At 36.9% G+C, this 18807-nt stretch overlaps 1 protein-coding gene across 1 annotated transcript in view; it reads right to left on the minus strand.

The window, feature by feature from the left end:
• The window catches only part of PKD2L2 (polycystin 2 like 2, transient receptor potential cation channel), a 42295-nt gene that overhangs the window by 351 nt on the left and 23137 nt on the right, over positions 1–18807 (minus strand). Inside the window, exons 7-13 of the mRNA XM_025292647.3 lie at positions 17547–17717; positions 16866–17047; positions 9222–9342; positions 7822–7923; positions 6424–6488; positions 5747–5801; positions 320–432 (exon numbers count right to left, since the gene is read on the minus strand). Coding sequence (XP_025148432.2) covers positions 320–432; positions 5747–5801; positions 6424–6488; positions 7822–7923; positions 9222–9342; positions 16866–17047; positions 17547–17717 — 809 coding nt within the window. The remainder of the gene's footprint in view (positions 1–319; positions 433–5746; positions 5802–6423; positions 6489–7821; positions 7924–9221; positions 9343–16865; positions 17048–17546; positions 17718–18807) is intronic.

The following is an 18807-nucleotide window of genomic DNA, read 5'->3' on the forward strand; positions in this document are numbered from 1 at the left end:
CCCAAAACATGCCTAGTATGGCCAGTTACAGATCTAATATTCCAAAGCTGTGTGGAGCACAGTATTTACTATGCATGCCAAGTATAAATGGCATTTCCTGTTATTTAGACATGTAAGGACAAAAGCAATTGGTCTTACTTTCACCTTCCTTTTAAATAAATGGAGTCTTATGCTTTCTATGTTACTTTAAAATTGGGTAAAACTGGGGAAAAATGTGGCATCTTAAAAGAATAAGATTCTGGGTTCAGGAAAATTATGGGATGTTCCCAGTCCTCATATCATGATATTCCATAGTACCCTGGTTAGAACAAATGCTTACTCTCGGAATTCTTGTTGAGTGACAGTCTGGTAGTCATCTTGAATTTCTGTAGAATAATATTTTTTCTCAAGCCTCTCTTTCCATTTTTTCATCTGCTCTGCACTTTGAATCTCCTGTAAAGTTAGAGGAAAAGCATGTGCTGCAACCTTTATATTTTTCTCTTATTTCAGGCCTATGGCACATAAGCATCACAGGGTTGAGAATCTTAAACTTTACTCTCCAGGGCTGTGATTTTTGAGCTGCTCTGGCTTTTTGCCCTGCCTGCTTTTGAGGTTTATGCATAAGCAGAGTCACCAAGAGAACTTGGTGTTAAAACTGTTTAGCAGGGTTAGGGGTTTTTAAAATTATGAATATTGGCTTATTCCCATTCCGCTTCCTGGTGAAATATACATCCTTCAAATCCTTCAAAAAACCCATCTCAACCATCAGTTTTCTATGAAGCTTTCCTTGACATTCATAGATAAATAATACATTTCCTCATAGAGCAGCAACTAGGTGGGAGCATTTGCACAAGCTCCTAGGTTCTAGTCACTCCACCTCTTCCTGTAGGTGATAACTGCTTAGAATTGTTTGTGGATTAATTGGGCATTCCACAGTGGTTCTTGCCGTTCTTTCATGCTCAGAAATGAATTCTGTGATGTAACTCCCCTTTTTGAACTACATAACATGTTTCTGTTTTTCGGACTGGACCCTAACTGATGACTGGTTGGTAACTGAGAAGGTCTAAAGAAACAGACCCTTGTAGATAGTGTACCTCCACCAAGGGACACAGTTGACTTGAGTTTTAGATCACCACCTGGCTATTTGGGATTCCTCAGGCTATTTGGGATTCCTCAGGCTACTGAATGAGCAGGCAAAGAAGTCACTGAGGTGACTCATCCCAGTTACCAAGGAGAAATTGGTGTTGCTACAAAATGAGCTCAGAGAGGGCTGTGTTTGGAAGCCAGGGAATTCTTTGAGCAGTGCCTCTTAATACTTTCATGTCTAAAAATAAACTCGTTTAGTTTACACATTGAGTTCTTAAGGAATTGTGATCCGAGTTGAAAAGATCTTAATGTCATCCAGAGATGGCCACAGTTACTCTTGGTACTTTGCTTCTCCCCTTCTGGGGAAAAAATAAGAGTGCTTTCATTGGTATATAGGATAGTTCCGTCTTATTAGATGGAAACTAGAAATATTGTCATTTTATGGAAGTTCAAGTGTGTACTAAATTGCCGAAGGGGTGAATTGGGCTGACCATTCATCTAATATCTCTCAACTGAAAATTTGCCCTCTTATACTCTTACATATGCTCTTTTATATGCTTTGATGCTGGGTCTCATGCTTTGCAAACCTCATTCCCCAGACTCTCTTGCTACCAGATTTATTAGGTTCTGCCTTATTGGATGATGGCAGGGAGAAGGTTCTTGTTTTCTCTCTATCAGCATTGCTTCTGCACGTGATAGTTATCTCCAGCAGTGTTTGGCTCCAGGCTGCAATGGTCCAGCTTCTTTTGGCTTCCCCAGAATTAGATTCATCACACTCCATAAGAAGTATCAGGAGCAGTAGAGGTGGGATGGAGGTGACCCCAGAGGCCTGAGCAACAGCTCCAGGCCCCTTCTTAAGTGTCTTAGGTTCTGATAAACCCACCTTTTGTAACTTTAGCCCTGGGAGTGGTAGTATCCTTCTACAGTTATTATTTGTGAGTTGCTTCAGTGTTTTTACTGTTTCTATCTTCCAGTACCTGAGTAACCAATTCTCTGTAATTTTCTCTGTTTGAAATACATAGTATCATTTCCATTTTCCTGACTAGGTCCTCACTCATACATGTAGTATGTCATTTGGCCAGGTGTTTTTTGTTTTTAAAGAATGTTTTCAATTTTTCCTTATCTTGGTTTTAAATGTTTAAAAATTAATCCCTGGGCATTTTTATTTTGTTGCTCTTATAGATTCTTCTATTATTTAATGAACTGGTTGATGTTGGCATATATGACATGACGACTGTATTTATGTAAATTATTTTTTCCTACTACTTAATGTTTTTGTCATAATTTTTCAGTTCATTGTATACCTGAAAAAGAGAATCATATCTCAAACAGAGGTAGTTTTTACTTTTTCCTTTTCAACTCTTATACTCCTCATGTAATTCTCCTGCTTAATTCTTTTGACTGATCATTCTAATACATCTTTGTCTTGTCCTTGACATGTCCAGTGTTGCCCTGTTAGGTAAGGTGCTAGCTTTGGGGTGAGGTAAATTTGTTTTTATCATGTCAAGTAAGAGTCCGTTGATTCCTGTTTTGTTTTCCCCCTCAAAATTGATGTTGAATCTTATCAAATACCCAGCATCTATGGAAAATAATAATGTGATTTTCCTGTTTTGATTTATAAATAGAATGAATTATGTTACTTAGTTGATTATATAGTTTTAAATCATCTTTACATTCTTAGAATAAACCCTATCTGAGTCATATTGTATTCTGTTGGATTCTGTTTGCTAATACTTTATCTAGGATTTTTGCTTTATGATATATGTGATATTTTCTTTTTCTGTTTTGTTTTTTGAAGAATACAACCTTTACCAGTTCTTAGAATCATTATATAGTTGCTTTATAAAAATAGTTGAGAAGTTTTCAGTTTTCTCTTTGCTCTGGAATAAATCAAATAGCTTGAAATTATTTATTCCTTAAAAATTTGGTAAAATTCCCTTGTGAAACCATCTGGGCCTGAGTTACTTTAGAAGTAGTTCTTTGATGACTTTATTTCTTCTATAGAATGGATTTAAAACTCTCTTTTGGGCTTAGTTTTGATAAATATTATTTTCAATTTATTGAGGTTTTCTCTATGGCCCAAAGTATCTATTTTCATGAGTGGATTTTTGAAAAACTAGATATATCTTCTGAGAGTAAGTAAATTAAGCTTATTTGTCTTTACTGATATATCAGATATATCTGGTCACAGTTATATTGTTTTAAGGTATATTTAAAGTCTTACCATGTGATATATCTTCAGTTTTGGTACTGCTTCCTTTTAGGAATGTATGTATTTTTGTTTTTGTGGTCATGTATCTTTTCATACATCCTAGGTCATCCCTTTCTTGTTTTGGTTCCCTCCACAAGAACCAAAGAAGTTCAACAAAAATTGGGTTGTAATTTCTTCCTCTTCATTTCTTTCCTCTCTACTTCCCAGATATATTTAATCATATTACCATATTTTGTTGTATCTAAGAGATGGAGTCTATCGTAAAACCCATTACACCATTCTATGTGATATTTAGGAAAAATATTGTCACCAGCTAAAATATGGCACGTTATCAATTATAAGGTACATCTTAATTTCAAAGATATTAAAATATGGAAAAATGTTTTAAAATTAATAAAACAATATCGTATTTACTACTATACTCTTAAATATGTAAAGCTTCTTTTTTTGGTTATTAACTCTAAATGATAATTCTTCAACGTTTTAGCTATTACATATGAAATAAGTAGTCAGCTTTTTCTGTGTTGTATCTTCTCCCTTCTTTTTCTAAAATATCGCAATCATCTCTTGTTTGGCTGAAGATGATCCTCACATAGAATCCTCAGGAATACAGTGGTATTCCCCAAGTTTTTACATTTCAAAACTGTTTAAGCCTTTCTACTTGAAGCACAGCTTTGCTGGATATAAATAAATCTTGGCTTACATTTTCTTTCCTTGCATATATTGTAGGTGTTTTGTTGATTTTTGGTGCTGAATGATGTGCTAATCTAATTTTCTTAGATTTCTAAGTAAATCTAAGTTTTACTTGGACAAGTCTCATGTTCATTTTAGGTAATTTTTCCCAGGTACACAGTAGATGTCTTTTAAAAGTTTATGTTGTCTTTTATTTCCGAAATGGCTTGCTGAATTATAGTTTTGTTTTTTAAAAGAATCTCAAACTTACAGAAAAGTTGTAAGAACAACACAAATACTTTTTATCCTTTGAAGTATTTAACGTTGCCAACACAAATGCCTTATTATCTCGGAATACTTGAGTGTGTATTTTCCTCATATAAGGACATTCTCCTTTATGCACACAGTATAATCATCAGAGTCAGAAAATTACTAGTGATGGATTATTACCATCTAAATCCTCAGTTCCCCATTCAAACTCCCCAGTTGTGCCAGTGATGCCCTTTATAGTAAAAGGATCCAGTCCAGGATTATGCACTGTGTTTACCTATTTTTTAATCTCAGTCTGGTGTAGATCCTCAGCTTTACCTTGACTTTCATGACCTTGACACTTCTGAAGAAGATAGGCCAGTATTTTGTAGAAATGTCCCTCAGTTTCTTTTGTGTAGTGTTTTGTCATGTTATGCATCTCTGAAAATTTTGCAGAAGAGATTGTGTTTTCTCTCAGTGTTCTATCAGGTGGCATATGATTTTTAGTTTAGTTCTGGTACTGTTAATGGTACCGATTCCAGACCTCTCTACCCTAACATTATTCCTTTTCTTTTGGTACTAAGTATTTTGTGGAGAGGTACTGAAATGTACTGTTCTTCCTCAGACTTTTATTCATGTAAATATTTAGATCAGTGTGGACTCATGGAATCCTCTTTTATTCATTACAGTGCTTAAATAGTCCCAGAGTTGGCCAGTAGGAGCCCCATTCACGTTGACTTTTTGTGTCCTTTTATGAAATGTGGAGTGTATAGTATAAAGCACCTGTACTTTCCAGTCCTGGAATTAACTGTATTTCCAAGGAGCACTGGTTCCTTTTAGAGGAGCATGGTATTTGGAAACCCAAGGTCTGGACACTTGTGTCACTACTACTAGGATGTCACTCTAGCTTTCTCACACACAGACACTCCTGCGATTCTAATCCAAGACAACGTTCATTTTAACCTTCAACCTTTCCATTTGTCCAATTCCATTGTCTGATAATGAGAACCCTCACTCTAGCAGTGTACATACTTATTCTAATCTCTCAATCTTGCTGTTCTCTTTCTCAGTATATTGGAGAGTGGGAAGCATCCAGAAGTAGAGCAGTGTTCTATTTTTTCACTTGGGTGGTAGTGGTATGTGACGATTTGCTTGATAATTATTTAGTAAACATATGTTTAGTCATTTGTTGAATAGATATGTTACAACTTTGAAATACAGGAAAAATCATTGAAGTGATTCATCACATTAATGATTATAAGAGAATGATTACATAATCATCTCAATAGAATATACTTACTAAACTCTGTGTGCTAATCCCACAGTGAAGGGTACAGCTATAGGATGAGGGTATCTGGCAAAGAGCACCAATAAGGGAGAAGGAATATCTGGAATCCAAACAATTTGTCCTAAATAAAAAAGGATCTAGATCCTGGGAAAAATCGGGAGGTAGCAACTACTGCTCTGAAGAAAGCAAATCATTCAGTTCTTAATAAGAACTTTTTCTAATAAAGCTATCACTTCTTTATGAGAAAATTAAAATCTTACTTTTTCATCAAAACCTTCTCTTCTGGCTTTTTCGGCCAAATCTTTGTTTTCCATACTGAGAATATAAAATAAAAAACAGAGGCATATGATAGTAAAAAGGAAAATGACAGTATAAAATACTACCAGATCTATATTAAGGGTGAATTACATTTCTGTTCTTTCTGATAACACTAATTATTCACACAGTGTTGTCATTAATAAGTTCTCTAGAGTATCATATCTCTAGCTGTAAAAACTTGTTTATATTATGTCCCACTTCCAGAGATCTGTATTTGGGAAGCATTTTGACACCAAAATGATGCAATAAATGTAAGTATATTCTTAAATATTTTGTGTAAAAATTTGTTTACTTGATTAGCTAAAAACATGTATTAATGTGCATGTACTAAAATAATTTCTTACCTTTTTAAGAGGAACACTACTTTCCTATTAAAGCTGTTAAATCCTGTTGCTATCTGTTAAAGCTTTCTCAGTGGCATGGCATGCCTTATATTTTAAATTAGTTTAGAGTTTCATGACACTCAGAAATTATGAGGTGCTACTGATGTCTTAACAACTTATTTAGAATCAGCACATCGAATGGTGGTTGTTTGATAATCAAAACCTTACTCTCACTGTAAGTTTCTAATACAGAGCTTTAAAGTGGTAAGTTAAAAATTGAAGAAAAGTCATCTTACCGTTTCTTGTCTTCATCTGTTTCAGGTTTTTTTAGTTTGAGTTTTTCGAGAGCGTTGTTGTAACTCTGGGCATAATTTAAAATAGTTTAAAAGTTCATAAGAAATATATTCTGTAGTTTTAATTTTTGTCTAAGATAAAGGAAAGAGGGAATGCTTGCCTTTAGGGGCTTATTGCCCTAAGAAATGTAGAGCAAATACTATGGTTATCTGTCTTTCACCTTGTCACTACTTACAGTTTCTGCCTCTGGTGAAAAAGTTGGCATCACACTTGAATTTTGGGGAAAATCTTTTAAAAATACTATTGTTTATTGCATTGATGATATTAATACTTTAGTGCACATAACCAACATCATAATCAAGAGATAAAAGATAAAAACCCCACAGTTAAGCTTACTGAAATGAAGTGAAGTGAAGTGAAAGTCGCTCAGTCATGTTTGACTCTTTGCCACCCCGTGGACTATAGTCCATGGAATTCTCTAGGCCAGAATACTAGAGTGGGTAGCCTTTCCCTTCTCCAGGGGATCTTCCCAACCCAGGGATTGAACCCAGGTCTCCCGCATTGCAGGTGGATTCTTTACCAGCTGAGCCACATGGGAATCTCATTGGGGAACATATTAATAGATTACTTTCACAGATAAGTTCTTGGACAGAGTTGTTAAGTGCCCCCAAACCCCACATCTAATAGGACTTTTTGTATGTGAAATGCTATGGTTAGAGCTGAGGATGCGCAGAGATAGAATGGTATACACATGACTCTGCTACAATTCATAATACATGTTGAGAGGAAAAGGAAGATTCCTCTCTGACAGGGAGAATAGAATGTCAGTGAGAGAGCAGAGGGAATATTCCTGCAGAGTCAGGGAATGACATGAACAGAGGCCCAGAGGACACAATGAGAGCAAGCATGTGCTCAAAATATTAGCTGGCGCATGCAGTGCTGTAAATGGAAGCATAGAAAGTAAAAATTATATACTTAAATGATAATGAATAAAGATATATTGACACTTTGAGACTACAGAAGGCCCTTGAATGTTTGAATGAAGAATTTGAACTTAATTTTGACAAGCCCAGGGAAACTTTGAAGAATTTTGAGCAGAGAAGTGACATGATTCAAACTGGGCTGGCAAGGAAAGAGGCTAGAACAGATAAGATATTTCCATACAGAAAATAGCGCTTTGCATTTAGTGCTCAATAGCTTTTTGATATACTGAACTCTGAAATACTTTCTGGTCACATTTTTAAAGCCAGAGAACATTTCTCCTGGTAGTGAAACAGTACAAATATGAGTAACACTAGACCAAAGCAAAAACCCAAAACCCCTCCGTGCACTACCACTTGGGGTATCAACCAAACAAGATTGGCCTCAGAATTCTGATTAGGAGAATTTGACATACATACCTTTTTAATCATTTTACCAAGTTGAAAATCTGGCCTTCTGCCTATTGAATAGTCAGCTTTCACTTCAGAATAGGTATCATTAATTATTGCCAAGAACATGTTCTGAGGAGAAATAGTCAAATGAAGTATTTCAATAAAAATTTAGTTTAAAAGTTAATGGCTTTGACAAGTGCTGGGATTTGTAAAATTAGATTTAAATTTTAAAAGTAACATGTGCTCAGTAAGAGAGAGATGGCTATGCAGACTATATATAAAAAAATTTTAGTGGAATGGGAAATATTTAGTGTGTGGATATGGGCAAGTATGTTTATGATAAATGGGAAAAACAGAATGTAAAATAGTGCATGCTGCTGAGTCGCTTCAGTCATGTCCGACTCTGTGCGACCCCATAGACGGCAGCCCACCAGGCTCCCCCGTCCCTGGGATTCTCCAGGCAAGAACACTGGAGTGGGTTGCCATTTCCTTCTCCAATGCATAAAAGTGAAAAGTGAAAGGGAAGTCACTCAGTTGTGTCCAACTCTTAGCGACCCCATGGACTGCAGCCTACCAGGCTCCTCTGTCTGTGGGATTTTCCAGGCAAGAGTACTGGAGTGGGGTGCCATTGCCTTCTCCAAAATAGTGCATATAAACTGGTTAATATATAGAAATTTATTAATGTTAGATATCAGAATAAAACTTAGAATAATATGTGTTCATAGGGGTTTTTTTTTCCTTTAAAATTCTGTAGAGTTGTTTAAATGTACAATTTTACTACCAGTGTGCAGATTAACACAGAATTGTGGAGAGGGTATTCTTAATCTCAAGCCCACCTCTCCACATTTCTCTGTGGCCCAGATCTGTTGCTTTGAGGACTCCTGCCCACCATCAGGGTATAACTGCTGTGCATGACCAAAAAAAAAAAGTTGTCATGGAGGACAGTAGCAGTGCTTTGAGTAGAAAAGCAAGTTCCTTGATTAAGAAGGCCAAATAGGTTTGTCCCCAGCGCATGTGAGAGACTTATAAATTCTCGGGACTCATAAAAATGACAGAGGTGTGAGCTTTCAGCCATAAGGGCCAAAAGCTGTTGTGATGGGCAGAATATGAATGACCTGATTCATACTTACTGGTGTGAAATATCCCAGGTTGGAGAGACCTGGGACATTCAAGTTATATGTGTAAAAGATTTAGCAACTCTTGGCATACAGTAAACACTCAGATGGTAACTATTATGGTCACATCCTCCATTGGACAACTTAAAATCACTTAGACTTGCTGGATTACTAGAAATCTACACCATTCTTAATAAATGTAAGTGTTCTGACAACTAAGCAGTGATACTGTAATTTCTTCTAAATTAGTAGTTATATTTTTTATTCTGGAAAATATAAGCAAAAAAAGGGAGTATATTCGATCTTTCTTACCAGCAGGACAAAGAACACGAAAAAGATGAAAGTGATGAAGTAAATGGGTCCCAAGATACGATTGGCTTGCTGAATGCCAGCAAAATTAAAATCTCCAAGAACGATACGAAATTGCGTGAATCTTTTATGGGGATAAAGAAAAGCATTAGAAAATATTATATCTCTTCATACATACATGACAACTAATGGTTACTAATGTGTCTAGGAAAAATACCTAACTGCATATAGTATGTGCTTTCTGGCTTTAGTTTTGTTAGCATACAACCGGGTGTAGAAAATTCCCCTGAAGGCAAGACTTAATAGCTGAACAGATAGTTTAGGAAATGGTGGGACTTCAGTTTATTTAACCAAAGTGAGCCCAGTGTTCACCTCCAAGATTTGAACCTTGAGATTCCTCCTTACCAGCTTGTCTTGACAGTTATCTCCTTAGCCATTCCTGTGCCCTTATAAAACTTAGGATACTTTGACCTTCCCAAAAAGTGACTTTCATCTTGGAAATAGACCGAGAACCCTACAACTTCTTTTATCAATGATATGCTTAATTCCTGCTTCTCCTCTACTGAAGTGTAAGGATGCCAACAATTTATCACTTGTCAGGTCTCAAGCAAGTGCTGGTAATGATCCTCAAACATGAGCCTGAGTTTTGTTTTATTTTCTCCAATAAATATAAAAACTTGGCTTTGATGTGAAATAGCATTGAAAATATTATAAAGCTTCATTTTATTTATTTTATAGATGGAAAAATTAAGAAATTAAGGCTTCAAATGAACATAGTAGTAGGAGAGGTAGAATTGGGATTTCATAACCTGAAGTCTTATTTTCTCATCATTAATTTGCAGTGGTATTGCCAGACATACCAGAGATAGGTTAAAAATTATAAAAATGTAATATATATATTAATATATATATATTTTAAGGGGAAACCCGGAAAGGAGTTTTTACCAGTATGTAGACACTTTACTATCGTTTTTCCAGTAGTCATGTACAGATGAGAGAGTTGGACCATAAAGAAGGCCAAAGGATTGATGCTTTCCAATTGTGGTAATGGAGAAGACTCTAGACGGTCCCTTGGACTGCAAGGAGATCAAACCAGTCAATCCTAAAGGAAATCAACCCTGAATATTCATTGGAAGGACTGAAGCTGAGGCTCCAATACTTTGGCCACCTGATGTGAAGAGCCAACTCAATTAGAAAAGACGCTGATGCTGGGAAAGATTGAAGGCAGGAGGAGAAGGGACGACAGAGGATGAGATATTTGGATGGCATCACTGACTCAGTGAACATGAGTTTGAGCAAACTTCAAGAGACAGTGAAAGACAGGGAAGCTTGGAGTGCTATAGTCCATGAGGTTCCAAAGAGTTGGACAAAACGTAGTGACTGAACAACAGACACTTTGCATGATTTTTTCAGTCAAAGGACTAAAAAAGAATGTTTCTTGTTTTTTAAGCCAATCACATGAAGGGAAACATAGCACCGTGTACAATAAAGGAAGAAAATGTATTCAAAGAAATCAGCTATTTGGAGTCCTAGGACTCGAGTTTTCTGGAATTTCATCCTTGGTACCTGAGACCTGACTAAATCCTATGTAAAGTATTTATCTAGTTTCTAATACTGGATTCAAATGCTTTTTACATATGACAGAGAAATGCTGAATTAGGAGACCAAAGTTTCTTAGCAAATCAAACTTTTTTTCTCTCTGGCATAGGAGAATATGAGGTTTTATTTAAGTGTTTTTAATATGATTTTTTTTATGCTTAAGTTGTATTTAAGAAATGATAAGTATTTGATACTTTTTCAAATATGCCACTTTTTACACTATCCTGTTCTCTAAAGATATTTTCTGACTTGTGTTTTATTTCTCTAAATATATTATTATTACTATATTTGAAGTCTTTGAGTCTGTTTCTGTTGTCTGTTGTATCTTTTAGTTCTTACGGTTTTTTCCTCCTTTTATATGAGGTTATCTTTGACCATGAGCAGAAAATTATACTTGAAGGACTTGGGATGAAGATACTGTTTTCCAGAGAGATTTGTATATGTGTCTGCAGGTGTATATGGACATTCTAGCTTGGGGCTATCTTAAACCAAGTTCAAGATAATGAGCTTCCCTGGATACCTAGGTGATTAAACCCTGACTTCAAGTCACTGAGGGATTTATTTTTAACTTGAGGCTGTAGCACTTCAGATCCCTGCTTTATGTGTGGTGATGTTATCAGATACTGCTCTTCTCCCCCTACCCCACTTTCCAACACACACACAAAGGCTCTGGGTTTCTCTTCTGTCTCCTCCTTGAGAAGTAACTAGGGACACAATTTCTTAACTCTTCTGGATCAGCAAAAATGCCTTCACAATGGAGATTTTGGGGAAGATGGAGTAAGGACACTAGGAATCTGTCTCACCACCTTGACAACAGTCTCACTGGCATAATCTGATGTAACATTTGAAATGAACTCTGTAGAGTCTGTTGAAAGCTTGCAACATCTAGGAAAGGACTGGTCAATTTGAGTAAATTTAAACTTTTAGTTTGACAGCAGCTACCCACCTCCTGGGCTTCCTAGGTGACTCAGTGGTAGAGAATCCATCTCCCAATGCAGGAGACTCTGGTTTGATCCCTGAGTTGGGAAGATAACCCTGGGGGAGGAATTGGCCACCCACTCCATCATTCTTGCCAGAAAAATTCCATGGACAGAGGAGCCTGGTGTATAGCCACGGATTATAGTCCATGGGGTCGTAAAGAGTTGGACGTGACTGAGGGAGCATGTGTGCGCGTGCACTTGCACTTCCAATCCCTCAGCCCGTGGCAGGTGGCCCTGCATGAATTCCTGGAGCAGCTTGTGCATGGCTTGTGGGAGCCAGGGTGGGCAAGAAGGATTGGGTTGTCCAAACATCAGGGGTCTGTGTTCTGATTGCTGCTGATGACAAGGCAGGTATCTCACTACATTGGTTGCAAGTCCCTCCCTCTCTGGCCGAAGCAATGTCCTTGGGATTTAGAGGCTCAATGCCCTTTCCTTCTTCATTTTTTTCTTTCTTCCCTTTGGGAACCAGACATTAAAGACTAGGACACTGAAAAAAGAAACACAAAACCCCCTGCATATGTGGAGGAAATAGAGAAAATCACCATGCATGCCCAAGGAATGGCACAGGTTCAGAAAAGACCTGAGAAGACCTTTTAAGTTTACACCTCAGGCTGATCCTCAGCATGGAGACAGTCAACAATGAAAAACCACAGCAGAAAACATAACAGGCCCTGGGGAAGGGAAATTAACTGATTTCCAAAATTATCACATTGTTAGACTTAAATGTTTCAGTTCAGTTCAGTCAGTGGTGTCTGACTCTTTGTGACTCCATGAGCAGCACGCCAGGCCTCCCTGTCCATCACCAACTACCGGAGTTCACTCAAACTCAGGTCCATCAAGTTGGTGATGCCATCCAGCCATCTCATCCTCTGTCGGCCCCTTCTCCTGCCGCCAATCCCTCCCAGCATCAGGGTCTTTTCCAATGAGTCAACTCTTTGCATGAGGTAGCCAAAGTATTGGAGTTTCAGCTTTAGCATCAGACCTTCCAATGAACACCCAGGACTGATCTCCTTTAGGATGGACTGGTTGGATCTCCTTGCAGTCCAAGGGACTCTCAAAAGTCTTCTCCAACACCACAGTTCAAAAGCATCAATTCTTCAGCGCTCAGCTTTCTTCACAGTCCCAACTCTCACATCCATACATGACCACTAGAAAAACTAGCCTTGACTAGACGGACCTTTGTTGGCAAAGTAATATCTATGCTTTTTAATATGCTATCTAGGTTGGTCATAACTTTCCTTCCAAGGAGTAAGCCTCTTTTAATTTCATAGCTGCAGTCACCCATCTGCAGTGATTTTGGCGCCCCAAAAAATAAAGTGACACTGTTTCCACTGTTTCCCCATCTATTTCCCACGAAGTCATGGGACCAGATGCCATGATCTTTGTTTTCTGAATGTTGAGCTTTAAGCCAACTTTTTCACTCTCCTCTTTCACTTTCATCAAGAGGCTTTTTAGTTCCTCTTCACTTTCTGCCATGAGGGTGGAGCCATCTGCATATCTGAAGTTATTGATATTTCTCCTGGCAGTCTTGATTCCAGCTTGTGCTTCTTCCAGCCCAGCGTTTCTCATGATGTACTCTGTGTATAAGATAAATAAGCAGGGTGACAATATACAGCCTTGATGTACTTTTCCTATTTGGAACCAATCTGTTGTTCCATGTTGCTTCCTGACCTGCATATAGGTTTCTCAAGAGGGAGGTCAGGTGGCCCATCTCTTTCAGAATTGTCCACAGTTTATTGTGATCCACACAGTCAAAAGCTTTGGCATAGTCAATAAAGCAGAAATAGATATTTTTCTGGAACTCTCTTGCTTTTTCGATGATCTAGCGGATGTTGGCAATTTGATCTCTGGTTCCTCTGCCTTTTCTAAAACCAGCTTGAACATCTGGAAGTTCACGGTTCACGTATTGCTGAAGCCTGGCTTGGAGAATTTTGAGCATTACTTTACTAGCGTGTGAGATGAGTGCAATTATGCTGTAGTTTGAGCATTCTTTGGCATTGCCTTTCTTTGGGATTGGAATGAAAACTGACCTTTTCCAGTCCTGTGGCCATTGCTGAGTTTTCCAAATTTGCTGGCATATTGAGTGCAGCACTTTCACAGTGTCATCTTTCAGGATTTGAAAGAGCTCAACTGTAATTCCATCACCTCCACTAGCTTTGTTCATAGTGATGCTTTCTAAGGCCCACTTGACTTCACATTCCAGGATGTCTGGCTCTAGGTGAGTGATCATACCATCATGATTATCTGGTTTACAACAAAAAATGACAAGGCATACAAAGAAACGGGAGTATGGCCTATTCAAAGGGAAAAAGTGAATCAACAGAAACTACCCCTGAGTGAGACCACACGGTAGACTCCTAGACCTAAGCATTTTAAAGATTCTCAAAGAACTAAAAGAAGTTGGAGAAAGTCAAGAAAACTAAGTATGAACAAAATGGAAATATCAGGAAAAAGAAAACCTCAAACCAAAAAGAAATTCTAGAGCTGCAAAGTACAATAACTGAAATGAAAATTCATTAGAGGGATTCAAAGGTAGATTTGCAGGCAGAAAAAAAATTAGTGAATTTGAAGATAGGGCCATTGAAATAACTGAGTCTGAGGAACAGAAAGAGAAGAGTTTACAGAAAAAGTAAACAGAGCCTTAAGGGACTTTTGAGACATCATCAAGTGGACCAACATATGCATAAGCATATGAAAATGCTCAGTATTGCTAATTAGTAGAGAAATGCAAATCCAAAACACAATGAGATACTATACCTCACACCCATTAGGATGGCTGCCATCAAAACAAAATAATTTTTGATAAGGCTGTGGAGAAAGTGAAACATCTGTGCACTGTTAGAAGAAATGTAAAATTCAGTGTCCACTGTGGACAACAGTATAGCAGTTCCTCAGAAAATTCAAAATTACCATATGATCCAAAATTCTACTTCTGGGTATATACCCAAAAGAATTCAGAGTAGGATCTCAAAGCGATTTGTACACCATTTTCTCACCGTAACATTATTCAGAAGAATGAAAACATGGAAGCAGCTCAAGTGTCATTGACAGATTAATGAAAAGCAAAATGTGATGTGTGTGTAACACACAGTGGAATATTATTCATCCTCAAAAAGGAAGGAAATCCTGACACATTCTACAACATTGTTGACGATATTATGCTAAGTGGAATAAATTAGAAATGGACAAATACTGTGTGATTCTATGAGAATTACCTCAAGTAATCAAAATGACAGACAAAAAGTACAATGATGGTTGCAGGGGCTGGAGTAGGGGGAGAAATGGAGAATTCCTGTTTTATGAATATGAGAGTTTCAGTTTTGCAAGATAGATTTCTGGAGGTGAATGATGGTGATGATTGAACAATACGAATGTACTTCACTCTTAGAAATGGTTTTAAAAGTGGTTAAGATGGTAAATTTTATAACAGCTTAAAATCTTTATCAGCTTTAAAAAAGCCTTCAGGGAAGAATAGCTTTGGATGCTGGAGCTACTTCTCTGGGTTCTTGCTTTCTGATTTTGGACACTCATAAATTGTGAAGAGATTGATTTGAATAGCCTTGCACATCATTACCAAAAGCAGAAGTTCCCTCAATCCATTCTGAACCTTTCTGTCTGCTTAATTTGTGTCTTATACTTTCTTTCCTCCCATTATCCAAGGTAAGACACATTACATTCATATCTAATGTCCAGTATTAATTAGTTTTATTACTACACTTAAGATCCTAGGAAGGGACCAAGAAGTTGTTGAAACTGCTAACATTGACTCAGGGTAAACTAATTAGACTTCTCATTTGTAGTTGGAAGGGACCTCTGGGAGAGATTTAATTCAGCCCATTCATTTACAGATAAAGAAATTAAGATCTAGAAAAATTAAATAGCTAGTGGCAGAGGTAGAAAGTAGAATTCTATCCTCTTGTTTAGTAAAGGATTATTTCAGAAAAAATGTTATTAAATTTCAAACAGTGGTACTTCAATTATTTACATGTGGATAATGAGATTTTCCCGACTAAGTTCAGTTGCTCAGTCATGTCTGACTCTTTGTGATCCCATGGAATGCACTAAAATTTACCCCCAATTGAGTAAAAGGACCAAGGACAATTTGAGGAATTCTGAACCGAAGAAAGTAGTAGTTTTTCTCAGAGCCCTATGTTACCATGAACTACAAATTTCAAGAGTGATGGAAAATTTCTTAAACTTTTTAAAATATTAAACTATTTCCCCCAGACAATCTTAGTCTAGATTATACAGAACACATTTTTGAGACCTGATATTTTAGACCAGCAGAGCCCAAAGTATTTGGCACCAGGGACCGGTTTCGTGCAAGACAGTTCTTCCGTGGACTGCAGAAGCAGGGATGGCTTCAGGATGATTTAAGCACCTTGCATTTGTTGTGCACTTTGTTTCTGTTATTACATCAGCTCCACCTCAGACCAGAGGTTGGGGACCCCTGTTTTAGACAATCTCTCTCTCTCTCTCTCTCACACACACACACACACACACACATATATAATTATTTTTATACAGACAACTTGTTTTACCTACTCAAAAATGGAAGTCAATTTATTAAAATTACTCACTTCTAAAGAATAGCCTGAATACTTTTCTAGGCATTCTACCTAGTCAGTTCTATAAGTTAGTTATCTGCTAATTGCTTTATGTGTATAAAGCCATTTTTAAAATTCAGCTTTGCCAGATCAGCAAAGGACAATCAAGTCAATATCAATGAAAGGATTCTAAAGATGCCCTCGAAAGGAAACACTTCTTTTGCCCAGAGAATAGATACTATAGAGAAATGGAGCCAATATTTTTTAACTTAGATAAAATTTTCACTTCTAGAATAGTAAAAATTTATTTTTCTAACTTGACCTAGTAACAAGTGAAGAGTGGATAACACCATCAATTTGGATCTTTCAATGCCTAACTGCACTTTGAGTATAACAAATATTTAGCCATCAGTGAAAATATCAAACCATTTTAAAATTTATTAAAGCTTATGTCACTACTTATAGGCATATTCATGATTTTTTGTTATAAACTGGAAAATATATTTATACTAAGAGCTTACATGGCATTTTGAAAAGTGGAAAAGTCGTCAACCTGTGATCCAAAAACAAGAAATCCTAACTGAGCGTAAGCAAAGAATATTATAAAAAACATGATAGCAAATCCTATTATGTCTTTGATACATCGTGACAAGGTTGATGACAGCTGAGACATTGTCTTATTAAAGCTTATGAATTTGAATATCTGAAAAAGAACAAAATTAATTGAAATAGAATACTAAAGATTATACTTAGAGTAAGTTAATTTCAGAAGAAATCTGCTTCAGATTAAGAGAGATGCTTAATGATAGTCAAGAATGTTTGAGGATTTGCTGGCAATCATCACAAAGCCAAACTACTTTTAAAAATTACTGTATAGTTAAGAGTATCTTTTTTTTTCCCCCATAACTTTGTAGTTTGAGTTCTTATTATCTAATGTAATAAAGTGAAGTCGCTCAGTCATGACCAACTCTTTGCAACCCCATGGACTGTAGCTGCCAGGCTCCTCCATCCATGGGATTTTCCAGAAAAGAATACTGGAGTGGGTTGCCATTTCCTTCTCCAGGGGATCTTCCCAAGCCAGGGATTGAACCTGGGTCTCCCACACTGCAGGCAGACTCTTTACCATCTGAGCCATCAGGGAAGGCTTTTATTTAATGTAATAAAACATATCTAATCTGTTATATCTGATAAAATACAAATACCTTTATCCATGCAAAGAAGATGGTTATGGCAATTATGTTGTTGTAATAAATGTGCCAGTATGCAAGAAAATAGAAGTCTGAATATTTTTCAGTATTTCTTAACAGTCGTCCAATCATGCGATAAATTTGCATATTAGAGTATAAGCTGAAGAAAACAGTCGAAAAACATAACTAAATGGGAAAATAAGAAGAGTTAGGTATCATTTCTACCTCTAAATGTGTAGCCTATAAACAAATACATGAAAAACTTCATCAGAAGTTCAACCAAAAGGAAGGGATAAGACATAACTTTAATGTAGCATAATTATCATAAAAGTAACAAAATATTGGCTATATATATTGGCAAATCTATTTGCCTTTTTGTTTCTTTGAGGCATAAAACAAATATATAAAATGATTATATAATTCTGACTAGGCTAAAAGAGTTTTTGCTCCATTTAACTACATGATACCTAAGAGTTTAATATTTTTCACTCTTAAGAAAAATTTTTTTACAGTTCCAAAAAAATAACCCCTTTAGGACTCTTTAACAACGTTTTAAAAATTAAGTTTTTATTGAAGGATAATTGCTTTACAGACTTTTGTTGTTTTCTGTCAAACATCAAAAAGAATCAGCCATAGGTATACATATCAGTTCAGTTCAGTCCCTCAGTCATATCCAACTCTTTGCGACCCCATGGACTGCAGCACGCTAGGCCTCCCTGCCCATTACCAACTCCCAGAGTTTACTCAAACTAATGTACATCGAGTCAGTGATGCCATCCAACAATCGCATCCTCTGTTGTCCCCTTCTCCCACCTTCAGTCTTTCCCAGCATCAGGGTCTTTTCAAATGAGTCAGTTCTTCGCTTCAGGTGGTCAAAGTATTGGAGCTTCAGCTTCAGCATCAGTCCTTCCAATGAATATTCAGGACTGATTTCCTTTAGGATGGACTGGTTGGATCTCCTTGCAATCCAAGGGACTCTCAAGAGTCTTCTCCAATACCACAGTTCAAAAGCATCAATTCTTCGGTGCTCAGCTTTCTTTACAGTCCAACTCTGACATCCATACATGACTACTGGAAAAACTATAGCTCTGACTAGATGGACTTTTGTTGGCAAAGTAATGTCTGCTTTTTAATATGCTGTCGAGGTTGGTCATAACTTTTCTTCCAAGGAGCAGGCATTTTTTAATTTCATGGCTGCAGTCACCATCTGCAGTGATTGTGGAGCACCCCAAGAATAAAGTCGCTCAATGTTTCCATTGCTTCCCCATTTATTTGC

This window comes from Bubalus bubalis, chromosome 9 (genome assembly GCF_019923935.1).
Source record: "Bubalus bubalis isolate 160015118507 breed Murrah chromosome 9, NDDB_SH_1, whole genome shotgun sequence".
Taxonomy (NCBI): Eukaryota; Metazoa; Chordata; class Mammalia; order Artiodactyla; family Bovidae; genus Bubalus; species Bubalus bubalis.